This window comes from Strigops habroptila, chromosome 4 (genome assembly GCF_004027225.2).
Source record: "Strigops habroptila isolate Jane chromosome 4, bStrHab1.2.pri, whole genome shotgun sequence".
Classification (NCBI taxonomy): Eukaryota; Metazoa; Chordata; class Aves; order Psittaciformes; family Psittacidae; genus Strigops; species Strigops habroptila.
In genome coordinates, this window is record NC_046358.1 from 75,318,637 (window position 1) to 75,346,492 (window position 27,856).

Sequence of the window (27,856 nt, forward strand, 5' to 3'; positions counted from 1 at the left end):
AGACAGGAGCTTTGCCCACAGCGCCTCCAGGTACCAGGGGACGTGGCTGCTCGGAGAAGGTCCTCACAGGATCCGGTGCCCCCAGGGATATGTGTCCCAGGCTGGGGTGAAAGGTGTTGAAGGGAGCATGTGGGATGAGAGGTGCTAGCGAAAAGGGAGCAGCCACACAGTGGGTTTCTCCGGCAACGTTCCTGGGGTGGGGCCAGCAAAGCTCATCCCTGGGATGACCTCAGGGCTGGTATGATGGATGGAGCAGGCATCTCATGGAGCTGCATTCTCACGGGTCAGAGCTGCCCAGCGCCATGCTGGTGTTTCCTGGCTATCTTTGAATTATTCACTCCAGTAAGGAGGCTGCTCCTTTTTGTGAGGACAGCTTGCTGCTGTACAGTCAGGATGGATTTTTCCCTATGTGCCTTTATAAAGGCTGACCTCTGCCTGCTGTTCAATCCTCCAGGCAGTCCTGCAAGATGCTTTTGCAGCTCTTCCTACCCAGCCCTCATCTTCTCACCCTGATCAACAGGTGTTGTCAGCAAACCCAATCACCCCCCTTTTCCCAGATGCTGGAGGAACGTCAGGCTGCGTGTGGGGACCTTGGGGGCTGCCCTGCCCTTCGCACCACTGCAGAACACCCATTTCCTGCTTTATCCAGGTGTTTATTCACATGGGGACTTGCCCACTTGTTTCAAAGCATCTTAATTTGCTTGAGAGCCCTTATACAGACCCCTTGTGAACATATTGTGAGACCCAGATGGACCTTCCCAGCTGAGTCTCACCTTCCCAGCAGGATGTGGGGTGCCTCTGCCCTGGTAGCCCACCACCATATGTGCATCCACTTGTTTTGTTCCTTAGAATGTTGTCCCTCAACTTGTAAGGCTGGTCAAGCACCTGAGATTGGTTAAATCCTCCTTCCCAAAAGCCATGCTTGGATTTAGGAGGTTTCAAGTGGTGGAAAGTCCTTACTCCTAGCTTTAAGTTGCCTTGCTCTGGGAATTGAGCCTTGTCACACCCTGGATCCCAGAGCAAGGCTTCCCTGTACATGATATTTTCTCCTCTTTCTCATGTTGTAGCCTCTCATTCTATTTGACGTCGAGCTTCAAGTCTTGCTGCAAGGTTTTTTCTCTAGAAATCACTAGCTGTGGCCTTTTCTTTTCACAACAGTTCTCTACCATTGGTTTTAAAGCATGAGACTGGAGCTGGGCACCGGTACCAAAAACTGGGGAAATCTCCCTGGATGCAGGCACCAGGCTAGCAGGCTTCTGCCCAGCCAGGCAGTCCCAGAATGTGCAGATCCAGGACCTACTGAAGTGCAGAGGTGAGAAATCTCCTGTACACAGGCCCACCTGTCCTGCTTAGCTTCCTTCTCCTCCGTGAATGCTGTTCCTCACCTGTTATCAGTTATTCCTTGTTTTCTGCATGATACGCTGCAGGAAAAGGGGAATTGAGGCCTTTGCAGGGCTCTGGGGAAGGTACTTCGGTTGGGGGGAGTTCCTGGAGCAGCTCTCTGCAGCAGGGAACAAGACAGTGGGTCCCTTGAGGAGGGACAGGAAGTCCTGTGTGGCAGGAGGGGACGGCAGTGGTGGGAGGAGAGGCCAGAAGGTGATGAGACCCTGGCACAGGAGCAGGGCTGGTGGGTGCTGCATGCGGCTGAAGCCATCCTGCGGCTACAACTGAGCGGGTTGGGAGCCTGTGAGCCAGGGAGTTGCCATGGGAACCGCCATGGGAGGATGCTCGCACGGCTCCATGGCCTTGGTGCCTGCGCCGGGTCCCCAGCCGCAAGGGCAGGTGGAAGGCTCCTCTTGCTGGAGCAGGGTTGGCAGGTCCCATAGGTATCTGCAGAGGTATCGGCTTGTCTTCAACAGGAAGGGAGTGACCCCCTTTCAGCCATGTCCCAAAGCGCTTCACAGAGAAGCTGCCTTTAAAATAGAGAAAGCGCCTGTGGGAGAGCAACCCCAGCAGCTCCAGAGTGTGGTGGGACCTGCAGCTGGACAGCAGTGCCCGGGCTGTGCAGGGATCCTGGTCCCTGGTCCTGAACCCTCCCTCTGTGCCTTGCTGATCCCGAAGCAGACCAGCTCCACATCCCTGAAGGCCTTCAGTGACAACGCTGTCACCAGTCTTTTGCACACCCAAAAGGCCTTCACCATGTGTATAGCCCCATATGCTGCTGCTGGCACTTTCCAAGCTGGCTGCTCTCAGGAGGCAGGCCTTCCCTCTACAAGTCATCTCAGTTGCCCGGGTTTGGTGTATTCACTGAGATGCCCACAAAGTCTGTTTGCAGGAGCATCTCTACTGATATGCTGGTAGCGCAGTCAGAGTTAGTGCCCTGCCCTTTCCTGGCTCTCCCTGTAATACGTGAAAAGGACGATTGTTATCACATCTGCCAGGCTCCAAACTGCCCTTTCCAGGAGCAGGTAGGTAGAGCTGTTTGAGGATCAGCTGGTTCATCCCCCCAGTTCCTTCAGAAGCCCTCCTAGCCCCATGGCTCATTGCTGCTCCATCCTCTGCTGGTTTCACATTCTCTCCTCTGTCTCTCTGTGCTCCCCAGAGAGCAGGGTTGGAATCCCCAGTTCTCCCACTAAACCAGGGGTCTCAGGCAGCATCTCGCAGTGTTCCTCCTGCAGCTGCCCTGCATCCGGACTCCTCCTTCTGGATGGCTGTGAGGAGGGAATGTGAATTTGACCTTGGTTTCCTTTCCCTCAAACCCACCCTGCTCCTCTCTCACCCTGCTGCCTGTGAGCTCTCCATTTTCCCAGGATCTCTCCAGCCCTTAGATTCTCCCTAAGACCCTTTTATTCCCATTTTCCTGGCATCACTGTTTGGTGCCAGTGATGACCGGGGGATATAGAAGCACCATGTGGGTGTTCCAGCCAGTGAGGCTGGACTGGGCATCCGTTTTCTGTTCTCTGGCTACAGCATCCATCCCTGGATCATGAGGACGGGGCTGGGACCACGCTCCCACCTGCCTCTCTCCTGTGGGACCCACCTGGCCATGAGCACAGATCCTGGTCCACATTCACAGGTCTGCCAACAAGACCTGTACATATCGCTCTGCCCTTCATCATTAAACACCCTCCAGGAGTAGCGAGAGGCTCCCTGCCCTGCAGACCCAGCAATGAAGGCAGCGAGGCAGAGCGGGTGCCCCAGCATCCCGGCCTCCAGGGATGAGCATGGCCAGGGCCAGAGGGACGAGCTGCCCCATCCCAGCCAGCACCATGGGCAGGTCCAGCAGAACCTGGCAAAGAACTGGGCAGTGCTTGTGCCTGGACAGAAACCTCACGTGCTGTGAACATGAACCACTGCTAGCAGCAGTGGGGAAGGAGGATAGAGGCAAAGGAGGACTGACTGTTTGAGCCCCATGCTGGCTCTCTGGTGTGAAATCCCCATGAATCGCAGAAGCGATGGCTGGCAGCCTGCTGGCAAGAGCCTGCAACAGCCAACCCCTGCATGCACAGGGCATCGTGCATCCCCACCCAGTGCCGCTCCTTGCAGGAGGATGGTGGTGAGGGCTGCACGATGGTGCTGGCATCGAGGCATTGTGCAGCAAGAGTGATGGGGGAAGGCTGGCAAGGAGGGACACACTGCTCTCTGCAACAGCCTTCAATGAGTTTTCCTGAAGTGTTGCTGCTCTTTAGGGCTTCCTTCTCCAAAAGAAAAAAAACAACAAGGGGGAAAAAAAGGAGATGAGGAAGAGCAATCTCTCGGTGCGGGATGAAAGCGGCCTGTCTTGACTATTTACCCAGCAATTATAAGTAAATCGGTGGTGCCTAACGGGGCCGGTTGCCATAGTGACGATGGGATGGAAGGACCAGCATTTGGTCCTGGCCGCAGCCAATCAGGCTGGGAAGCCCAAGCTGCAATATAAAGTAAAGATTCCCATCTTCCAGCCACGCACTTGCCAAGGAGGGAAATAGGTTCAAGAGTCGGGGGGATAAAAAAAGTGCTCCAGACAGCAGCAAGCAGGGCGGCTGCTCCCGTCATGGCGGACCGCGGACGCCCGGGCAGGTGAGAAATCCCAACGCTCCCCATCTCCCGCTCATTGTTCTCCCGCGCCGCGGCCCCCTCCGCCGCCCCACCCCACCCATGCCCCGGCACCCACAATGAACCCCCCCTTTGGGCGACAGACAAAGAGAGGCGGGTGGAGAAAGGCTCCACCATTCTCCCCAAATTGCCATCATAGGCCTTTCAAATCAAATTTCGCAAAGCAGCTTCATCAAAGGCCCCCGGCTGAGAGGCACGAGCCCCATGTTCCTGCCCCCCCGGCAGGCCCGGGGTGATGCGGGGATCCCACACAAAGTCGGTGCCGCTCCAGAAGTGTCTTTGCCAAAAAAAAATAAAAAAAAGAGGAAAAAAAAAAAGGGCGGGTGGGGGTGGGAGATGGAGATTAAGAAAAGCGCAAGCGAGAAAGAGCGGCGCCTAAATTGCTCGTCGTCTCCCCATCTCATTACTCGCGACTTCTGAGGACGGGTATTTCCAAAGGCTGCTATGAAAGACTTTGAATGGAGCCCCCCCGGATGAGATCAAAGCCCGAGGGCCGGGGTGTGCCGGAGGAGGGGGCGAGCGGTGTCGGCACTGCAGGATGGTGGGGGGAGCCTTTCTCCCCTGCTGCCGCTGCCCTCCATGTTTCCCGGTGTTGCTGCCGCCACTGCCTGACCCATCTTGCAATCGATACCAGGGACAGCGGCTGGATCCCAACGCCTGAGATCCAGACATGCGAACTCTGTTGGCTCACAGTTCGGCAACTCTCCCAAAATCTGTGATTAATGAAGGAGCTTATTCCAGCCGGGACCCCTCTGGACACCTCAAATTGCAGATGAGCGGGTGGCTTCCTCACTGCTTGAGCCCACTCCTTGGGTCTCTTCTCTCCTTATGCCGCAGCATCATGATCCTGGTGAGCCACCAGCAGAAGGGCCGAGGACAAAGACAGGAGGACAGAAGTTGTGCCACTTTCCCTTCCCGCTGCTTCCCTTCAAATACGGGGTGCTTTCTTCTGCTCAGTGACAAATTCGGCTCCGGGCAGTGTTCCCACCACCAGCACCATCAGCGGCATGGAAAGCAAACTCACAGATGGTAAAATAAGAGAGTCGTGTAGGGTTCAAAGAGACCTTCTATGTCAATTGTTATATTATTAGGTAAACTCCAAGAAGAAAATCTTTTAATCCACTGTGGCTAATCCAGTCCACTTTTGTTGGCCAGGACATATTCAGCACCAACAAAAGGCTCTGGCCGACGGACACCGGCATACATAATGTATTGATAACTGCGGGAGCCGGCTCGGCAGCAGAAAGAGCCACCGCTCGGGCCAGCAGCGGGGGCCGGGGCAGAGGATTTGTCCGACTTTTATCAGTTTTATTTTCATTTCAAAGCACCCCGCTGATATTTGCACTGCACCGCTTACCGGGGGAGCACAAAGAGCGCAGGGATGTTCCCAGCTCCAGCCAGCCCCGAAACCCCGCCGGGACCCTGCCAGGACCCTGCTGGGACTCTCACTCCTTGCGTCAGGGCCATGGTGGCACAGGGGGCTGCAAGGGCAGGTTTGTCCTGTGCCTGGTTTGGGGTGATGGTGCCCATGGGGAGTTGGCAGCTGGGGTGGCTCCCGCCCAGAACGGCCACCCTGCGCTGGCAGGGTCTCGTGGGATTTACCCTGGGATTGGAGGGAGTCACCTTCCTGCAAGGACATGGGATAGAACTGATGCGGGAATCGAGCTGCCTGCACTACGAAGGGCCGGTGCTGCCAGGGAGGTGAGGTGGAGAGGAATGTGTGGTTAGACCTTGTCCTCCAAAGCTGGAGAAGCAAGAGACTGGAGCCAAGGAACCTGAAAACCAGCAGCAGCAAAGGGCAGGTGGGACCACGTGGCCATGGCCCAGCCGATGCAGGGTGCTTAGGCTGGAGAAGGTGGGAGCTGGTGGCACCAAGCTGAGACGGGTCCAGGTGGCATCCTGGCTGCCAGCTGCGGATGGTGGAGGTGAGGGGACACTGGCCATGCAGCTCCATCAGGCTTTAGGTATGGCCCGTCCTGAGCAACAGGCTTTCCCAGGTCAGGGCTTGGTGGGGGCCTGTGCCTGGTCCACAGCAGGGCAGGAGGGGACAGAAAGGAGGCTGGGCCCATGGATTGAGCTGGTAATTAACAATGGCTGGAAAACACATGGCTGGATGGGTGCTGGTGGCCATGGGATGAAGATGGGGCTGAGACAGCAGAGAACTCGGCAAAGCAAGGAACCAGGGCCTACGGTGGGGGTGAGCTTGCCCAGCAGCTTGTGGTCCTCCTAGGATGCCATTGAGTAAAAAATGACCTTATTCTCACTGCGGGTAGCTCAGTGCTGTCCAAGGCCAGTAGCTCAGGTGTAGCCAAGTGGATCTTCAGTAAGACCGTGGAAAGGAGACACACCAATGGAGGGACCAAAAGGATTTGTTTCAAAGCACCCAGAAGGCTTGCCCAGGGTTTGGACCTCATGACAAGGGACAGCAGGGAGGAGCCCTCTCTTGAGGAAGGAGGGTCTCTGCAGCCCCAGATGCTCCCTGAGGTGGGCACAGGGCATTCAGCCCTTGGGGTAGTGCTAATGCGGCACTGATGGGAGTGACACAGGGAGGAAATGGCCTCTGAGGGATTGGGTTGTTAATGCAAGCCCTGGGTCCAGCTTTTCTACTTTCACCGCACTTGCAGGTACTTGGAGTTCTCCAGAATCACAATCTTCCTCGGATGTGGTTAAACTGGGCAATACTCAGAGGTTTCTGCAGGGAACAGATGCACATACAGAGCGATTAAGCACAAAGCTGAGTCACTGGTCCTGAGCAGTCCATCCTGAGACTCACCAAGGGAGCCAAGGCATGTGGATGCCACCCGTGAAAGCAGCCACTCTTCCAAAGGCTGAAGCATAATGGGGGCTCACTAAGCCTCACTGCCCAACTCAACCCGTTGCTCTGATCATCACCAATGCATCCCCAAAACTCCTCTCTGCAGGGTCCATCCAGAGGTCCCCCCAGCACAGGAGCTGCCAGACCAGACCAATGCATAAGGAGCACAAAGCACCTGGGAGACAGAGGATGATAATTCAGGCTCAATCATCTGTTTTCATCAGGCAGAAGTTTAATGGCAGGAGCTGCAGAGGTGCCAGGCTCTGGGCAGCAGCGGAATGTGAGACTAAGCTAAATAGGCCAAGTTAAAGACGTCCAGCATTAGAGATCTGAAAATACCACTAGGGAAAGGGATCCATGGATCTCCAGTTCAGGCACCTCTGCTCTCCATCCCACTGCAGGGGAAGGCTCAGGTGGGTTGGGATTGCTTAAGACATGGGCTTGGAATGGCTGCCCACAAGATGGTCATCTCCAGCCACACCTCATGACCCCGAGAGGGTCGGAGAAGCATGTGAAGACTATGTCCATGTCAACCTCCTCTGTGAGCCGTGTTCTCTGTGATGTCCTTGGCACACTGGGCAAGCCGATGCTACAGGAAGATGCTAAAAGTCCAAGGTCTGACAAGATTTGTACATCCACTGCCACACTTTTTCTCATGCTTTGGCCAGTTGTAACTATAGAGGATCAGGATGAAACACAATATGAGGCCAGATTTGCTTGTGTTTGTCAGCTGTGGGTTCTCCTGGTGACCATACCAGCCAGCATTTGTCTGCTGAAGGACTTCTGACAGAGGAGATGCAGTAACAGGAGAAGGTCCGGCAGGACAGTCAAAGCAGGGAATATATCCTCTGGGACAAGACCCAGAGAGCCCAGTACCCTGAGGTCAGAAAGGCCAAGGCTGCGGGGATCAGGCTGCTGTCTGCTCCCACCATGGGGGAGAAGAGCTGTATAGGCTTGAGGACAGCACTGGCAAGAGCATGAGTGGTATGAAATGGCTGCAGATGGGCAGGCTGGACATGAGAAGGTGGCTCCAGCCCTGCAGAGATACAGGAGCGGAAGGGCTAGGAAGTAGCACGGCTTTATGGAAGACATCCTAAGGGTTGGTATCTGAAGGAGGTGGGTCACAGCAAAGTTTGGGACACTTGCCCGGCCTGATGCTTACACCGCTGATAAGCAGTTCTTGCTGTCTCCTCACCAGGGCAGGAGAGGACTGTGGTATGCTCATGATCACCAGCGACCCTGTCCCAGAGAGGATCCGCCTGTGCTGTGGTTCACCTGCCCACCCTGGATGGGAAGGGCAGGGGATTTTAGGAGAGATGCAACCTGGGAGTTCACACCCAGAGCTACCAAGTGGTGAGCATGAGTGGAGGGGCCACTGATGGTCCCAGAAGTGCTGGCAGAAGGGGATAGGAAATCTCATGGCTGACATCCAGCACCAGGGCAGGTTTACTTTGGCTGTGGAACAAGTCTTGGACCCCTCTAAAGACAGAGACACCCCCCCACTTCTCTAAGTTTCATCCCACTGCGCTTTTGTGAGCAATTTCTCCAGTTCCGTGTCAGGATGAGACCAATGCTCTCCACATCTGTCTGCTGATGCCAGAAAGCCTTGAGATGAGTCAGTGCCAAGATGATCATCTCCTGGGCTGGGCTTGTGCTGGGGCAGCAATGTCAGTAACTGCATGAATAAATGGCACTCACTGAGCACATCCAGCTCATTCGCTGGGGCTCAATGCAGCATCAGGTCACTAACGAGGAGCAGCAGAGCCTGTCTCAGCCTGCCCCCTGCCTTGCAGCCTCCTCTCACCACCCCACCTACCCAGCTGATGGTGTCCCCAGCCAGCCTGCAGTCTCCAGCCACAGCAGAGATGGTGCAGCAGGAGGGCTCCTCCCCATCAGCACATATCTCCCCATCTTTGCTCTTCTCTGCAGGTGGAAGCAGGTAAACTCCAGGGATATTGCTGGGCTGGGTCCAGCATCTTGGCTTAGCTGGGCAGGACCTCAGCTGGCATCCATCAGTGCAGAGCCTTTCCTGGTTCTGTTCCTATGACCTCATTCCCAGCATGGAAGAGGAACTCTGCAGAGAAACCTCTGTTCCCAGAGATGGTGCAGCCCTCAGGCAGGCCTCCAGGGGTGGAAGGGCTCCAGGATTTGCCTGTGCCAAGCCCCAGCTGCCCTGTTTGGATGCTGGTGACACAGCAGCCTGAGGGTCCCGTCCACCAGCTCAGTTGGAGGTGGGTGCAGGATGGTTGCTCTGAGAAAGGGGAGATGGCAAAGGAGGGCAACCCTCACCTGGGGCTGGAGGGTTTGGGGGTGCTGCTGGGACATGGGGGGTTGGGAAAGGGGGGCTGGAGGCTGGAGTCACAGCAGGAGTATGGAGAGATCCCAGAGAGTCTGCGGCTGTGTTACCAGAGAGCTGAAAGAGTGGAGGGCTCCCACAAGTGCCTGCCAGACTAGGGGTCCACCAGCTAGGGTTGGCTTGTGCCCCTGGTCCAGAGCAGACCTGGTCCTGGTGCAGCATGTTGCACTGCAGAAGAGCCCAGGGAGGGCTCTGTCTGGCAGGCTGGGGCTTCCCATGAGCACAGCCATCCTGCCTGCTGGTGAGCTGCTACCAGAGCCCGCTACCAGCTGTAAACAGCTTCTGGCCTGCCCGAGCACTCAGAACCAACACTTCTCCAGGGCACAGCATCTCTAAGAGGAGTGTCTGGGGCATCTAATGTTGTCTGAGAAGCATGAGGCAGCAAGGAAATCCACTCTTCAGGAGAAACAAGGGCTGAAAATGCCACGGGGCTTCCCTCCGCAGCTTCCAATGTGATCATAAGGACCCTTTGCCCTAGCCCAGGTATGGCTAGGTCTTGGACCTGAGTCACAACCTCGGCTGCTGTTGTCACTTCATGGGCTGGGAGAAGGACAATGGTGAGTTGAGACCTGAACTGTACCTGCCAGGTACGCGCACAGATAAAACGATTCCGAGAGCTTGTCCTGGATGCATGAGTGTTTCTGAGACGTCTTCACAAGCCTCGCTGTGCCCAGCAAAGCTGACCATAACCCCATGGGCCACTAGGTGGACTCGCAATAAACCAGAATTGTGTGATACAAAATAATGCTTGCTGACCGTCTTCCGCATCTCTGGGAAGAACCTCATCAAAGCTGATGCACCATCAGCGAGCCTGGTCCCGGCAGCGTGCATCCAACTGGCCACCAGCTGGTCACCAGGCTTTGGCCAAACCGTGGCCAACAGACCTTACTCATCACAAAACCTTTTGCCAGCTCCCTGGAGAGCTGACCCTCCAGGACGGGTGAGCCAGGAGTGGGGAGAAGCACCTGCTCCCCAAGCTGGGCTGCTGGTAGAGATCCTATCAAAACAGTCAGGCTGGAAGCCTGCAAGGCTGTCGGACAGACATCAAGGCATCGCTGAGCGCTGAGCTTGCTTTCACCAGCCAGGCCACTGACCACATCTAAGCCAGAGGATCTTGCCCCTGTGTTGCAAAACAGATCTGCAGGAGTGAAGCAACTGATGTGTCCAGCAGTGTTCTTCCCTTACCTCCCAGTAGTCCAGCTGGTTGGGGTCACTCATTGTTGGATAAAGGATATCCGCCTCTCCTCCCAGGATCAAATGGCTTGAATTATTACAGGCTGCTCTGGGACAGCCCTGCGGGCAGGGACCAGCTGTCTCAACACAGTGGTCAACATGTGAGACAACAGCCAGACACTGTTCCTCTGCAGGGATGATGCCCACTGTGTGCCCACCTCATCCCATCCTGCCACAGGTACACCAGAGCAGCAGGCATGCAAGCAATGCCCTGGGGCAGGTGGGTGAGCCCTGGGTCTGCACTAGGGCTTGGGGACCAGGGACAGGGATGTTCCCCAATGCTGCTGCTCCCTCCTGCTCCAGCTCTGCAAGGTGGGTTCATTTCTGTAGAGATAACTGCTCCAGAGCCCCCACGCTCAGGTACAGGACAGTCCCACCACAGCTCAGGGTAGAGCAGAGCCCACTCCAGATATCTGCATCTCATGGAGGGCCAAGATATGAAATGTGTCCTTCAGGACCATGGGAGCAGGACCCCCTCCTGCAAGCGGGGACTGGAGGGTGTCCCTGCCTGGCTCGGCTCCCCTGCAAGCATCTCCCGGGCAGGGTGGTCCCAGCAGTAATGAGCTGACATCTCTTCTCTCTGCAGAGCGGTGCTGCTGGGACACATGCAGATGGCATCCCTCCCCTGGCCCCCCAAGAGGAGCAGCAAGCCTCGTGATCCGGAGCATGGAGAGGCAGGCGTGTGGGGCGCCAGGCCAGGGCGGACCCCAAAGGTGGGTGCAGGAAGGCACATGGATGGGGTGTCACCAAGGGGTGCATCAGCAGCTGGTGACGGAGAGCATCGGGCATTGGTGATGCTGGGGGAGCGTGTGTGCGATGGCTTTTGGCAGAGACGGTTGATCAACACCAGGGGAGTCGCAGAGTCTTGGATGCAGCAGGGGTCTGGCAGGGTCTCTTTGCTGTGTCAGACATGACATGGAGAACCCTCCCCCACAAGCATCAGAGGGCCAGAAGGGAAGGGTTGGGGTGTCCTGTCCAGGTGATTCTAAGGTTTGAGGACTCGAATTTCAACCTTAAATCCTGCTTGTAGCCTCAGTCCTATAGCTTTTGCCACAGGTTTTATACAACCCCTAGAGCATCAACAATTACAGAGGATTTTCTAGAAGGCAATTGTACCTGCCCCAAGGTATCATCGCTGTGTGAGAGAAATAGCTGACTGGTTATCCATGGCAGCCATCAACCTTTTGTCAGTGGACAGGAACAACAGGAAACCCATACCCTGTGCTGCTGTATGCGGACTGGCTTTCCAGACCTGAGCAAAAACTGGGAGAGGGAAACTTCTAGGCAGAAAGCTGGGATGGGAGCCCAGAGACCATCTGGGGAGCTGGTACAGAAGAGGTGAGAAGAGAAGCCTGTGTGAATAGCTGGGCTTTGGTGCAGCCAGGGGCAGAGGAACATTAGCTGCTACTGTTATTAGCTATTACCGGTGTTATGCAAGGTGCAAGGCAAGCAGAGGAGAGTGGCTGTGAGCTGCTGTGACTCTTCCTGGCCAGTCGGATGGAAGAAGAAAGAAGATGGGGAAAGCTTTGACCAAAACTCCAGTCCTGAGCCCAAAACATGTCCTGGCATCACTAGAGGTGGCTGATAGCCAGGAGAGGAGCTGCAGATGGTCTGAGGGCTGGTGTCAGGAGAGCCATAGGGTGGCACGGCATGAGCTCATCTGTAATCATTTTTTGGGAAACACCAGGTTTGGGGCTCTGTAACCCAGCAGGGGAAGGCAGAGCAGAGCAGGGGGAAGCAGGCACAAGGGGAAACACCAAGCAGGGATGCTCCCAGAGCTGAAAGCAGAACAAGAGACCCTGAAGAGAACAAGCCAGGGTGCTGTGATGCTGCAGGAGCTCAGGATAACATGTGGGGTCTTCCCTCTGCTGTACAGGCAACTGCACCACCACGGGCAAATGCTGGCAGCTGCAGAAACCATGTCAGACTGCTGCCTGAGCTGGTCCAGGCCCTCCTGCCCTTACGTTCCTGGATGGAGGCCACCCTGGCTGAAGGGCTGGACCTCTGCTACAGTGAGCAGTAAAACCTTTTCCCATCCACCTGTTCCAGCCCTGTACCTGCAGGGAGGGAGGTCTGGGAACCCAGGCATACCCTGGGGGTTTGCAGGAGAGCATCCATGTGAGAACAGGAGTGAATTGGGAAACTGGGATGATTTTGCTGGAGGGGAAGGACCAGAGCACCAACAGCAGTGGACCCTGCAGCCTTCCCACCTGCCTGGAACAGCAAGCTTAGACATGGGCTTTATAAAAAGGTATAAGCAGAAAGGTATAAACTTGGTGTCCTAATGGTGCTTCATCCTGGCAGTAAACCTAAGGCACTTGGGTGCGTTTGCCTTTTTGGTGGGGAATCCAAAGAAGGAGGCACGGTCAGGCTGCCAATGGGTCCTGCACCCCGGGGACTTGGAAAGCTGCTCCCACTGCTCCATGGGTGCTTTGTGCAGCTGACATTGCCAGGGTGGGGAGATATCTTGAGCCCAGTGCCTCCTGCAAGAAGGGGTGCTGTGAGAATTGCAACCAGCATCACCCGCTTCAGCTCTCACCCCAGCCCTGGCAGGGCTGCCCAGGAGCATCCTTGCTGCCTATGCAGAGATGTGCTCTGTCCCTCCTGACCAGTGGGGCAGGAGCTGCCTTCCAGCTCCCAGACCAGCTCTATCCGTGGCCTCTTCTCTGCTTTGGTCTTCTGACAGCCGTGTCCTGTAGCTCCACTTGCTCGTCCCCTCCGTGGCCCTGCCACTGGGCTGTGGTGCTTCATCCCAGCTGAGCTCTTTAGGGTGCCCTCGGTTCCTGGTGCCACACCACCAATGTTTTCATCTCGGCTGCTAATACATGTTCTTCTTCGCACTCTGCAAGGGCCATCTTGCCAGCAGTCCAGAGAGCTACCAGCCTCCTCTTCCATCCCGGAACGTTTCTTTCTTAGCAACCTCTTCTGCCATCACTGCTCATGTAGCCAAGCCCTGACTCCTGCCTCAGAAATGAGGGTGCTCCATGCACAAGGAGGGAGGTGGTACATACCCCTCTAAGGGCGAGCTGCTCACCAGCGATCGGTGTAGGACCTCATACTTCAGGGTATTTCTGTTTGTCCTCCAGTTTCAAAAAGGTTTTTTAGTAACACCGGTATTCGGCACCACTTACGACCTTGCAGGGTCCTTTTAAATCGCAGCCAAAGGTTGAACAGCACCATCTAGTGCGCTTCATCCCGAAACTGCCCAGGCGGAAGGGACGCCGGCTCTCACCCAGGCACGACTCTGCCGTTAGAAGGGTACGCTGGAGGCTAGCAGCCCCCCAGCCAGCAAACATCAGCTCTGGGTCAGGCCAGCCTCAGGCCAGCGAGTCACTACAAAGAGAAGAATTAATTCGACACGAATATTGTCAGTGCTGAAGCTGAACCGAATGATCTCACTGCAGAAGTGATGCTGGGAGGCTTGTGGCAGCCAAGCCAACCTGGCAGGGAACTAACCAGAAAACATCCCTTTGCAGCTCTGAGAGTTGGGAGTGAGGGGCTCATAGGGAGGCTGCGCGAATCACACCACATAAGCATTGTGTGCACAACAACATGCTGCTTGGACACAGCCCCACATCCCTTAGACCAAAGGCTGAGAGCAGTTCCTCTATCACTAGCATTTACTGGCTCTTCCAGGCAGAAATGAAAGCGTGCACCAGGAACTGGGAAGCGTACAGCATCCCAGGCTTGGGGACAGCATCTCAGGGACCAGCCTCAGCTGCAGGCTGATACAAGTTGTGCACCAAAACACCGCTGGCATCTTGGCTGTGGCAGTTTCGAGGGGATATAAGGCAGGGCCATGCTATCAACTGATGAAGAAGGGAGAAATGACCCAGTTTGGTTCATTGGCCTCTACCCTCTGTTGAAGGACCTTGCAGGCTGATTCCCTCCCTGTGTAGCCAGGGATGCTCAGTTTGGTTTTTCACCTGTTTGATGCCCCCAAGTAAATCCGAAAGTACCTGATGTTGGCCCTTGGCAAAGTGCAGGGACTGGGCTCCTCAGTGTGGGCAAAGGGAGGTGTAAAAGGCAGGGAGGGGGCTCCAGGGGGAGCCCATGGCTCTCCCAACTGCACTCAGCCCTGCTGGAGGACCAGAAAATGGTGAGGCACCAGGAGGGAGCATTAGCCTGCGGGGAATTCACCCCTTCCAGCCTACAAAGGGGCAGCCTGGCTGCCTTTGCTGGAGCAGGGCAGCACTGGCTCCGCTTTCTCAGAGCATGAGGACGGAGCATGCACACAGAGATCCTGCGCTGCTAGAAGGGATCAGCTTTGTGTCTCCCCAGCATGGCAAGAGCCACGGGTGGGATGGGTGCTGGCTCCTCACCCCAAGCTGTGTCTCCTGAGCTGGGGAATGTGGCCGTGAACTGCTGGGCCTGAGAGAATCCCCCAGCACTTCTCTCACTGCACCAGGTCCAGCCCAGCCCTGAGGAGCAGTAAGCAAAGAAGGTTCCAGGGAAGGATGGCAGCATGGGGATGGGAGCACGCCAAACCCCAGCACTTCAACCACATGCATCCTGGTGCATCCAACTCACCACCCCCTTAGTCCCCCCCCTTGCCACAGAGAAATCCAGCTCCAGTTTCTCATGTGAACTCAGTTCAGGCCATCAAATCTTGCTGGGCCTTTCTCTGGGAGATGAAAAGCTCTCTCATACCTGATCATCTCTCACCCATGAAGCTGCTTAAGCACTGTAATCGAGGCTTCTCTAGGGCTCCTTTGAACTGGCGAAGGAAGCTGCGGTTCTCAGGCATCCCCTGCAAAGCAGGGGTCACTTTTAGCTCTTAACCACCTTCTTCCTAATTTCTGAGCATCCTTTCTGAAATGCAAATGCTGGAATCCCTTCTCCTGCAGCACCCAGCCCTGTCACGGCAAGGACATCCCCTGCTGCTCTCATGCTGTCGCTCCTGCCTCCTAAACTCACCCCCAAGTCCCTCCTTGCCAGAGTGCGGGCTTCCAGCAGAAGGGCCCTGTGCTCAGCGGAGGGATCCTTTCACAGCTGCTCACATTCAACCACGTTTTATTTGCCCAGGACTCAGCTTATGAAGTTTTCTACAGCTGTCTTGACCTTGTCCGTGTCTCCTGCCCCTCTCATTTCCCTGGCCCCGATGGTTTTCTCAGCAGGGCTTTTTAATCTATTTCTAGACCATTGATGGAAATGCTGAATAGCATTGGGCTTCCCATCCAAGCTTCGGACACCCACTGAGAGCACTCCCATTCTGCAGGGATTCCCCATTGATGGCTGTCGGTTTGCCAGCTCCCAGTCCCTTTAAGGTGTCTCTCTTGATGTTGTATTGTGCTAATTTTTAATCAGAATACTCTATGGATTAAGTCACATGCCTGAGCAGAGTCCAGGTCTATTATTTCTATGCCATAACCTTTATCAGCCAAACTTGTAATCTCTTCAAAGGATGACATCAGAGTTTGACAAGAGCTATTTTCCAGAAACTAGGCTGATTGCATTAATTATATTCCCATCCTTTAATTCTTTACCAGTGAATCCCACATCAGCTTTTCTATTATTATGCCCAAGATCAGTATTGCACTGCTACATGTAAATCAGCTCCAAGCATCCTTCACATGAGAGAGCTCAAGGAGCTGCACCATCCTGCTGGGCTCAGAGCCGGGGCGGGAAGGGGAGTTCCGCTGCCCAGGATGGGATTCTGTGTGTTTCAGAAAGCTGGAAATAAGTGTTGTACGTTTCCAAAAGTGTTCCCTAAATGCATGGGAATAGGGACATGCAGTAGAATAATTGCATCAAAACCATCCCTGCCAGAAACCTTTCTGAGTGAATTCTGGTTTTTAGAGGACTGCCCTGTGGCTTGTTTGCATGTTCACTTTTGGGATGTACCCAGAGCACTGCCTGGCTCAGTCTCAGGGCGCTCTGAGTGTACCATTGCTTTCTGGGGAAGAACCAGGCTTTGCGTTTCCCTATCACACTACTCTTGTTCGACCTCTGTTAATCCCTATCGTCTTCCCGCAATGTCCCTGTCACCCCAGGACAGCGTTGCAGTCTCAGTGCCAGCGTACCCTGCCTGGCCAGAAGCTCCCCATGACCGACCATCTCGGGGTAAGACGCGCTCCCCAGCACCTTCCTCGGGAGTCTCCATGTTGTTGGACCCATTTCAGTCCATACAGTGCCACCTCTTGGCGAGTCCCCTTATTTCTCCCCGCCGCAGAATTGCCCGGCTCAGAGCACCAGGACACACGCTGTGGTTTCTAAACCAGCTCTAGTTGTTGGCAGAGGCAAGATCCGCTGGTGGACCAGCCACCGCGCTCCTCCAACACTGGGCTCACTGGTGCGCGGTCCCTCCCGGGCAGAGCTCGGCTAAAGACATGCCGCTCCATCAGGGACGGAGCAGTGGAGGCCGGTGATGGTTTTGAGGGTTGCTGCCTTTTCCCCACCAAGCGAAGCCAGCTCCTCCAGGCCTTGGAGGTCTCCAAAGCGTGACCGTCCCCTGGGCCGACTCTGCCCAGGATGCTCGGGGGAGCTCTGCGGGCTCCGCTCGGCCAGGGCAAGGGAGCGCTGGGGACCCGGGAGCCGCTCAGCCCTTGAGCGAGGCCTGGCGCCGCTGGGGCCCCCGGCGCCGTGACCGCACCCTCGGCCATGCGCCCGGGCCTCGAGGACTCCCCGGGCGGCACCGCCGTGCGCCTCGGCCCGGCAGCGAGCGCAGCGCGCCGTGACCACGGCCCCGCTGCCCGCCCGCCGCCACCTCCCGCGGGTGCCCCAGCGCCGCCTCCCCCGGGCCGGGCCGGGCCCGCTCCGCCCCCGCGGCCGGCTGCCGGCGCGGGCTGCCGGTCCCGCAGTACCGGCCGGGGGCGCGGGGGGCGCGGCTGAGCCGCTCTCCCCGGCGCTGGGAGGCAGCGGCGCAGGCGGAGCGGAGCGGTGCGGGGCTCGCTGCTGCTCTCTCCCTGTCGCCGCCACAAGCCAGCGGCCGCGGCCATGGGCGTCCCGGGCCGCCCGCTTTGTGCCGCCGCCGCCCCGCCGCCGTCCGCCGCCCCGGGCCGCCGCTGTTGAGCCGCATGGGCCGGGCCCCGCGCCGCCGCCGCCGTTGCTCCGTGCGGGTGAGTGAGTGAGCGGGGAGGCGGCCCCGAGCCCAGGCCCTGCGCCGAGGCCGCGCCGGAGGCCGCCGCCGGGCGGGAGGCGCGGGGCCGCGCCGGGCGCCGCCGAGCCGGCGCTAGGCCGCCCTGGGCGCGGGGGGGGGGCGGGCGCATGCCGGCGGCCACGGGCCGGGCCGCGCCGCGGAGGGTGAGCGGGGCCGGGGCGGCGGTGGCGGCGGGGCTCGCCTGCGGCGCCTCCCCCGAAGTTGCCCGGAGGGCGGCGGGGGGCCCCGCGCCGCGTCCTGTCAGCGCCGGGGCTGCCCGCGGAGCCGTGCCCCGGCCCGGCGCGTCCCGCGGGGCGGCTTGGGGCGGCGGGGGCCCGGCCGCCGCTGCCAGGGACCGTGAGGCGGGTTCCCCCGCGGGCAGAGAGCGGCCGGGCGCCCCCCGCTTGACCTCGCCGGCTCCGGCCGCCGCTCGGCCGCTCTCGGCGGGCACCCCGCGGGGCTCGCCCCGGCTGGGGCGAGGAGCGAGCGCCGCCTCGCCGCAACAATGCCCGGCATGGTTTGTGGGGTCGCTGCCCCGGGGGGTCTCCAGCGCCCAGGCAGGAGTGACTGGGGATCTTCACCAGAGAGATGGTGCTAGACCAGTGCTCGCATCCATAACCGGGGTGAAAACGACCGAAAACCGCAGCACGGTGCGAAAAGCGACCCCGCTCTGCAGTGCCAGGGCAGCGGCTGCGTGCTCGGGGTGGCTCGGACCCGGTGTGAGGGCAGCCTGGCTCAAGCGATGCTCAGCACAAGTCGGGCACACGGGGCCTGGCTGTGCTCGTTGGCTGCTCTTGGTCTCGTTGGGGTTATTTTGCGATGTGCAGGTATAGAGCAGGCATGGCATAGGTGGTGATTCTTGGTTCAGCCGGGGATAGGGAATGGAAGGAAATGGCAGAGCATCCCAAAGATGTTTTTTTTGGGGTGAGGTGAGCTTTGAGAGGAAGGCCGAGCTAAAATGTGCCTTTTCCTGGTATGTTTTCACATGCAGTTGAGTTAATCCAGTGCAAGGAGTAATTTGGCAGGCAGCTGGTGATCTGCAGTGCTCAGGGCTTCAAGGCTGATGCTGTTCTGTAAAACAAGACTTTCGCTGCTGTTTTTAAATGCTGAAGTTACCACGTCAAGCAGCAGAAGCAGCAACCCAGGAATTGCCCTCCTCTGCCTTCCCCTCCTTCCCCACACCTCCCATCCTCCATATTGACTCGTTGCTCTTCTTTAAAAATGTTGTACTTGATCAGATTTCCTTCTCGAGCTGGTTTTCTCATCTTCCTTTGATGACCTGAAATTTTCCCAGGCTTGCAGCGTGCGATGTTTTTAGCATAAATGAACCTTTTCTCAATGGCCTGCCTACAAAAACCGGTGCCAGAACTGAGCTCCTGTGCTAACATGCCCATCTGAAGCAAGAATGCAGTCCAGATGCCCAAAATATTGGGGTCAGCGATGCATCTGGATTCCCCTAGAGCTAGACGAGGCAATGCAGTGTACTCTGAAACACAGAGATTTGTGAGGAATGTGGTGCCGGTATGTCACTTGAGCATACGAAAGCCACCTGTGTTTGATTAAGGTGCAGTCTCGCTTTCAGGACTAACTACATGTTCTTTGAAAATATTTTTCATAAGCCTTAAATTCCTGTTTGGGGATGAGAATTTCCTAACGAGATAAAAACATGCTGCCTTAGTGTGACCTGGTACACGTGCTGTCCAGGTAGGCTGTGCAGAGCTGTTAACGGTGGTGCAGGAGATGGTCTGTGTCCTGTGGCACCACCTGGTACCTGAGTGTAGATCTCTTGGATGTGGGGACTGCCAGATCCTTGGGTCCTGTAAAACCATTGGTGTTGAGAAATTGGCTGCTGTTTTAGTGTAGCATCAGCTGTATCAATGATGCCAAATGCTGGGTGTAAAGTTTTAGGGTATTCTGTAACTGCCATCTTTAGAGGGTGCCTGGTTTGAGCCTGCTTCTGTACTCTCTGGAGTCGCCAAGGGCCTTGCCATTGATTCTGCTGAAAAAGAGGTGTTAATGCAGTAGTGCAAAGCAAAAATAGTGATTTGTAATCTTAGGGTGTATATTTACAGTGATACTCGCTTATTCTTTTCTCATCTCTTTCAGCAGTACAAGCTTGTTCACCTTGGAGCTACAGATACTGTTGATTTGAGATTTGAGCTCATCCCCCACTGTTCCTGCGCAAGCAAGGACCAGAAAAATGAATATCCAGGGGAAAGGCTTCCCCTTGGACCTCGGAGGAAGCTTCACTGAAGATGCCCCGAGGCCACCGGTTCCTGGTGAGGAGGGGGAACTCGTGTCCACTGATCCAAGGCCAGTTAGCCATGGTTTCTACTCTGGTAAAGGTGACGTGGTTAGAAATGAGACGTCCACGGCAACACCGAGGCGCTCTGATTTGGATTTGGGGTACGAGCCCGAGGGGAGTGCTTCACCAACTCCACCCTACCTGAAGTGGGCCGAGTCGCTGCACTCCTTGCTGGATGATCAAGATGGCATCAACCTCTTCAGGACTTTCCTGAAACAGGAGGACTGCGCGGATCTGCTGGACTTCTGGTTTGCCTGCAGCGGCTTCAGGAAGCTGGAGCCGTGCGCGTCTAACGAGGAAAAAAGACTCAAGCTGGCAAAAGCCATTTACAAAAAATACATCCTTGACAACAATGGCATTGTGTCCCGGCAGATCAAACCAGCCACAAAAAGCTTCATCAAAGACTGCGTCATGAAACTGCAGATTGACCCTGACATGTTTGACCAGGCCCAAACGGAGATTCAGTGCATGATAGAAGACAATACCTACCCTTTGTTCCTTAAGTCGGATATTTATTTGGAATACACAAGGACAGGTGGGGAAAGTCCAAAAATTTACAGCGATCCGAGCTCAGGGTCTGGGACAGGTAAAGGGCTACCCGGTTATCTGCCGACTCTGAATGAGGATGAGGAGTGGAAGTGTGACCAAGAGGCCGAGCCCGAGGCCAGCAGGGACTCAGCACCTTCCAGCAGGCTCACGCAGAAGCTGCTCCTGGAGACGGCCACGCAGCGTGCCGCCTCGGCCCGGCGCTACAGCGAGGGGAGGGAGTTCAGGTAGGTGAGCACTGGGGCAGTGTCCCTTCCGCAGGTGCCTCCAGGGAATGGATCCTGGAACCGCTATGGGCACCGGGGTGATGAGGAGCTTTGGAGGACCTTGGGTGGTGGGGAGCATCTGCCTTGGTGCAGGATGGTGTTATCCGTGTGCTTTGGTGGAATGGAAAGCTTTATATTTGTCGTGGGTTATTTTGAGGGTGTCTTTGGCTGTTCCTGTGTGATTGCCCCAGATCATCTCCCTAGCACATTCCTTACCTGCAGAAACTGCTGCTGGTTATGGTGTGGAGGCAGGTAGGGCTTGGTGGGCAGGGCAGAGGCATGGGCAGTCCTCGTGCACGCGCAGTCTGTTGAGCAAGTCGCAGTTTTAGGTTGCCCATAGCCCGCATCAGCAGAAGGGCAGTGTTCAGTTACTGTAACGTGGGCAAGTAAGCTTGTGGTAGAACTTCTCTGTGTAAATGCACCAGGAAATTGTGATGAGCCACAACTCGAAGCTGCAGGAAGCTTGCAGGAGATACCCTCACCTCGGTAACGTTTATATGAGTGAAATGGGGTTCACAGTGCTCCCTGATAATGGTACTGCTTTGCACAGGAGATTCCTGGCACTGAATGCTAGCAGTGTCAAAGTCAGAATCACCAAATCCAGTTAAAACCATTCCCTGCTGCAGCTTTTCCCTTCATCAAAGTAATTGCTGTTTTTTTTAACTGGAGGAGTTGCACAGTTTTGCAGCCTGCTTTTTTTTTTCTGGGTCCCCCACCCACTTCCAGCCAACATGGATTTTGAAACTTGCTGAGAGCTCAGTTAAAATTCCAGACAATTAACTTAGCAGGGAGCTCTCTGGGATCAATAAGCGTGTGTGTGTCTAACCCTTGCTGAATCAACAGAACCCAGCCAGAACACATTCCTACTTCTTTTTTTTTCCTTTTTTTTTTAAATAAAATCTCCTTGTTTTAAGACCTGCTTAGGCTAAAATCTGACGCTTTGTGAAGATTACGAAATGAAGTAGCTGAACTGTCCTCTTCAAAGCTGCCTGCCTTATGAAAAGCATTTCTGTGTTTAATCTCCCTCGGCCATCCCTTTAGGCTGGCAGCTGGAAATGCATCCCGCCCCGCGCAAGGTCTCGGCGCCTTTCAGCTGGCAAAATGTTTTCTGTTTGATTTTGTTTTCGTACAGATTTTGAGGAGGGGATGTTGCATGTGAAGCTCTTAGGGGGTGAAAAAAGAGGAATTCATGCGGACTCCCGCTGTTTTAATCAGGAGTCAGAAAAAAAATACCCCAGTGTCTTGGGACTTTCCCATGGAGTTAATAAAAACCTTGAATGTTTCTTGAAGTGCGTTTTCACTGAGCACTTGGGTACTCACCATAAGTGAAGGATTAGAAAAATCTATGTTTTAAGTACCTTTATTTAAGTGATAATGGCTTTAAGATTGAAAATAACTTATTTGAGGTTCAGCTGTGTTCAATTTCCTTACTAGAGCAGGTAGCAAAAACTTGCACACAGTGCACGTAGCACTGCGCTTCTCAGCTCCAGCTTCAGACAAAAATGTACTTTACCCATTATCTGAATAAATCTGTGCCACATTTTAAAATGGTTTAAGAAATGTGCTATGAAATAGAAGCATTTTGGAGTAGAGTTCCACAGTCTTGAGCGTTTCATACCAGATTGGAACAACATGAAATAAACCTTTACCTGGAGGATGGAGGTCATTAAAAATGCATGGCTACTAATTTGTAGTGTCCAACAGCCTGTCATTGTGGCTACTGACACTCCGCTGACCTGTGGGGTAGGGAGGCACAGAAATGTTTGCCATTCTCACCAGAGCAGGAGTCACTGCTCAGCCTGGAGTAATGGAAGATAAGTGATTTATTTTGTTTTTTAAATCTTGGTATGTCAGCTCTCGCAGCGTTCAGAGCATCACCATGGAAGATGCTGCCGAACTGCCCAATCTCTGCATTTTTACTCTAAAAAATCTGCTGAGATGCTAATTTCTGAGGTGATTGTTCCTCTTTGTGTAAGATCTTGTGGTTGAATTAACTTACTTCCCAGATGTTGTATAGCAATAGCTGTCTTGAATAAGCTGGGTTTTAAGCTGTAGTACCTTTATCCTGCAGACTTTTTTGTTCATTTACTTCCTCACCTGAGTAGCTGTGCTGGAAGCTGGTGGAGCTGCTTGCAGCAAGAGGCCATAGCTGTGTGCAGCAGTTGAAAGACTGGGTCCCAATTTAGTTTGAAAATTTCCACGAATCTTTTCTTTTTTGCATATGTGTGGAAGAATTTCTTATTTCTGTTTTTGAGGGAATGTTGAAATAAGCTGTTTTGCGTTATATCTGAGGGCCTGTTTAATCTTCCCAAGATTGAACTTCTATTCCTTGGCTTCCATGGAAACCCTAAATAAAGAGGAATCGGAGCAAATGCAATGGAAGTATTTGTCTGGTAGCAAATGAGCATCTTGAATCAGCTCCAAATTTTTTTTGCATCAGAAAGTTCATAAATCTTGATGCAGTAGCTCTGCTCTCGGGAGAGCAAACATGAAAAATTCCTCAAACAGCAGAAGACAACCCATTATTAGCAGTGATATTTGAAGATGTGCAAATGTGCGTGTATATTGGAGAATATCCTGAAGCCACAAGCATCACCGTTACACACTGTGATTTTGTATGTGTAGGAAAAGGCCAATAGTCATTATAGTTAGGCTCCTGCAAATTAATTGGACATTGGTTATGGATCAGTGAACTTCAAAGAGGGTAACCCCCGAAGATCTCGGGCATTAACTCGCAGTTTCCGAAAGTGACACTAACGTGGTTGTGAGAGCAGCTGAATCATTCATTAACCTTCTTCTGACACGCCGGGATGGCGTTCCTCAGATCCCAAGAGCAGGAATTAAACCTGTGCCTGAGAATCGCCTTGCAGCCTGGTTTTCAGGCGCTCCAGGAAAATGCACATGTCATCAAAAGTTGGAAATATGGTGTTGGTGGTGAAAGGTCTTAAAGTCATGTCTTTAGTCAGGGTGGGTTTCTTCTGCTGTCTCTTTAGGTCTGAATTGGAACAGGCTGTTCTGCCCCAAAGCATTGGAGAGCGGTGCTCAGAGCCATTGCCTTTGCTTTCTTCCCTGCTGGGACATGAGAAGAGCATATGCGAGCAGCTGTGCCTTCATCTCTTCTGAAAGTCAAGCTAACTGGGAGACTTGGGTTAGTTCTACCAATGGTTTTGAGGTTTGACCCAGTGTCATAAAGTGCACAACATGTTAAAAGGAAACCTGGATGATGAGAGGACGTGCAGTGGTGGGTGAAGTCTCCCATTGTTGGGTATTGACAAGTGTTGTGGTGGAGCTAAGCACAGATGGGGAAATTTCTCAACTGGGGCTTTGATATACACATGGTTTATTGTTTGTTGGGGTTTTTTTAAAGGGAGCTGGCTGCATGATCCAAGCTTGAATTTCCACAGCGCTGAGCTGACTAAGCTCATGGTGTTTCACAAGTGTTGGTGGTTCCAGTAAAAGGATGGGCAATGTGGTTGTCCACCAGAGCTGGCAGATATCACCAGGAGAGTCCTTATGCTTGTGCCCATATACTGGCAGCCTCTCTGGACACGTGTGAGGGCAGGTCTCCCCAAAACATACAGCCAGCAATTCCTCATAACAGGGTGTGCAGAAAAAGCGAGGGGAGAAAAGCTGAAGGAGCTTTAGAGGGATGCGACAACCCCTGATCTGAGGCGATGCAATGATGAACTGTAATATGGAGCGGAACGGTCTAGGCTGGTTTAGGGAAGATGCAGGATCTCTCTGTTGCTTAGGCAGCATAAATGGTCCAGCGGTCGGAAGCTGGGCCTGCATCAGGAAGAAGCTGAAATTTAACTGCCAGACCTAATTGTGAGGTTTGGTGCTTCGTTTGTAATTAAATATTCAATTGCACACTTCTGACTCAAGACTGTGTGGTGAAGGAAGAGGTGTTAATTGTACCAAACGGGTGGAAGACTGGGGATGCAAAATCAAAAGCGCTGGTGCAGGAGCAGTCTGTGCTTAGAAAGTTTAAGGCATGTGTTACTGTCTTACTGATGCTTCTTTTAACTGGAGAGGCAGCACGTGCATCTTGGAGTTAGGCTACTGGAGCTTCATGAGAGCTTGTTTGCTGAATAAAAGCAGCTACTGAATATTATACCCATATGTAATGGTGGAAGGAAACTTAGCTTGAATTAAAGTAGCTGGACCCATAACATCACTTGCAATCGATACATTATTTGGGGTCTGTATAGAGCAGCAGCTATTTCCAATTTTAAAGAAAACAAGTTATAGAAGAATAGTTTCTGTTCTGCATTGTTCTTGAGAGAAGTTAGTGAGTCTAACTGGGAGGTGGGGTCTGATGCTAACAGCACTAAGTAGTAATTTAGTGACCAGAGTGCTGTAAGATATACAAGACAAAGACTGATGGTGTTTTTGCACAGAAGTTACGCCAGCTTTTTTAAATACGTTGTTAAACTGATGAAACTTCTGCATGGAAATGCTTATATTAACAGTGTAAAGTATTTATGCTGGTGGTTGCCAAGTTTTAAAATGGATTTTATTTAAAGAATAGCTTTTGTGCCCATAGCTTTGCCTCTACACAGATCAAGGTGAAATGGTGCTGTATTTGTTGTTTGGTTATGGATCAGTGCTTTGGCTTGTTTTTAAAGACAGGTAGTTAAGCTTTTAGCACTCTCTTTTGATAAATGAATTTTCTCCCCTCCTCCAGCAAACAGCTACCTTATTGTGTTGTGATTGAGTTCTATTTGGGTTACAGAATCTTTTCTCTTAAAAGCATGAAAGGGGAGTTATATCTCGTTCTTTCTGGTGCTAGGGAGATTCAGGTTGGACACACTAGGAAACAAATCTTCCTGGGGAGCACAATACAGCCCAGGAACCAAGTCACCATCTTTGGAAGGCTTCACAGCTGGTTTGGACAGAGCCATGGCCTGTCTGGTCCAGCTTTGGCCATGGTCCTATTTTGATAGGATACAAATGACAGGATACAATGATAGCACAAATCATGAAGTGCTATATTTTGAGAACCAGGTTGGAAGTCAGAATGGTTTGGGTTCTAAACAGATCCCAGGTCACTGAGAAGTGCACCCAGGAGGTGGGCCATGGGGTGGGTACACCTTGGTTTTGATCTGCCGTTCAACTTGGCTTTATGTTTTAAGAGTTTCTTTGTTGTTGCTATAATGGACTAATCCCTTGAATAATTAGTTACCACTGGATGTTTTAAAAATTACTGCCTCTTGGATGTTTTCCTTTAATAGTCTGTTAGATCCTGGATTTATTAACTATTGAGACAGACTGTGAAATCCTGTTACGCTGGGCTTGCTTGGTGGAAAAAGGACTGAGAAGGGTGAGGGGTACTGGGGGAACACGTGCTGGCTTCATGTTAGGGTAGAGCTGCTGATTTCCTTCCCCACCTTCCCAAACCGTGCAAGAAGTCCTCCCTGCCCACTGGGCTGGTCGCTGGCTGCTGGAGTATGCCACAGTTGTAGCATATTATAGCTTTGGGGCTTCTATCCCCTAGCGTTGGGGCTTCAGGAGGTGCTCCAAGAAGCTATAGCACTGTGGCTGCACGGTGCGAGGCCAGTCATGCATTCGCCATGCATTTAAAATAAATCATGGACCTGATTCTATTAGAATCAATGGGAAAATCTGGTTTCAGAAGTGACTGTATGCGTAGTGCAGAAAATCATTGTGTTTAAAAAAACCCTGAGAATGGAGGTGCTGATATCCTAAATCAGTTCCTGGAAATATCATTGGATTATTAGGCTCATCCTTAAATCCATTAAGCAAATTACAGTTAATCAGTCAAATAAAAGAAGAAAGATCTTTTGCAAGGCCTTCTCTTTTGAGCCGCATGCAGAAGCTGTAGTAATATTTTAATTTTCCGTCTTGTCAGTGAACATATTCAATCACTTCGCTTCCTTATGTGGAGGATTTGAAATTAGAAACTGAGGTTAATTATCTGCATTAAATGAAATATGTGAAGACCACAAAAGCAAAAACCTTCACGATTTGGTACGGTCTGTTAAGCTAGGCAGGCTGTTTCAGAAGGAGAGGGGTTATTTTTCCCTGGTTTTGTTCCCATTGAAGGGTTTTAGTCACAGTAATTGAAATGATTAAAAAGTCAAATTGCTGGTGAATGTAATTCTGAGCATCTTTCTGAAAAGATTTGACACTTGGTTGAGAGCAGGAGTTTGCTGTGCCTGGGCTCGCCGGGCAGCATGGAGCAGCCGGTGTTGTGCCGTGCTGGCGTGTCATTGGGGTGATTGTCCTTGGTGCCTTGTTATCAACGTCTTCCCTGGCAATGGGATGTCCTCGCTCTGCTGGTAGTTTAGTGGAGGTGATTTGGAAGTGAAATGATACTGGAGGAAGGCTACACTTTTGAGCGTATTGGGTATAAAACAAGTCCAACACCATCCATCCTAATGCCAGTAATTAGCCTGCTTCATTGAAAGTGCAGCTTCAGACTCTACAAAGATGGTGCTTTTGGAAATACACCGTCCCACAGCGGTCAGCTGTTTTGGAGGTGACTTGTTTATTAAAAGGCTCATTGTTTCCCACCTCTGCAGTATGCACATGGCTCAGGCGTGAGCTGCTCTGGAGGCCGCAGTGCCCATCTCTGCTCCTCAGGGTCAAAGCTGTCCCTTCACTGGTGCAACGCTGAATACCCAGCTCCAGGCACTTCAGGAAGGGTCTGACTCTTCTGGAGACACGCATCTTCTCTTTCGCCTCTGCCTTGTGTCAGAGCAAGCTGCTTTGCCTGAAGTCACACACAGAAATTGAATTGTAGCAGGTCACGCTTGCGTGTAAAAGCAAAACCATCATTACTCGCAGCCCTGGTCTGGATTCTTCACCGTTGTAAGGCAGTGATGAATTTAAATAGAACCGTTGCAGTTTTAAGTCAGATTATCCAAACTCTATAAAACCCACAAGGAAATTGGATTTTACCTTTGAAGACTCCAGAGCACACTTTTGTGGTAAGACCTGGAATTTTCTAGTCCTGTGGCTCCCAAGGTACAACCTGTCCGTAAAGTACCAGCATTTAGAAGGTCTTTAGCTAATCTAAATAACTAATAGATGAATAGCTTTCATCTATCCTTGCAGAGGGAGAAAAAACTCTAGCTAGAGGAAAAAGACTCCTTGAAATACCCCAGCGAGACTTACCAGTTAGCACCAGGACCTCATGTTAGTCCCTGGACTAACCTACTGGGTTGTATTCTTCCTTTGGCTGTCCAACCCCACGTGT

At 53.3% G+C, this 27,856-nt stretch overlaps 1 protein-coding gene across 5 annotated transcripts in view; it reads left to right on the forward strand.

The window, feature by feature from the left end:
* Window positions 1–3,687: 3,687 nt before the first annotated feature.
* Window positions 3,688–27,856, forward strand: part of AXIN1 (axin 1) — an 86,358-nt gene continuing 62,189 nt past the window's right edge. The window contains exons 1-3 of one of the 5 annotated variants that reach the window (XM_030482431.1): window positions 3,688–3,999; window positions 11,026–11,152; window positions 19,624–20,595. In XM_030482431.1, coding sequence (XP_030338291.1) covers window positions 19,718–20,595 — 878 coding nt within the window. In that variant the 5' untranslated portion in view covers window positions 3,688–3,999; window positions 11,026–11,152; window positions 19,624–19,717. Of the gene's footprint in view, window positions 4,000–11,025; window positions 11,153–17,315; window positions 17,498–18,104; window positions 19,082–19,623; window positions 20,596–27,856 lie in introns of those variants that run through there. The other 4 variants (XM_030482429.1, XM_030482433.1, XM_030482430.1 and 1 more) reach the window with 4 other exon arrangements.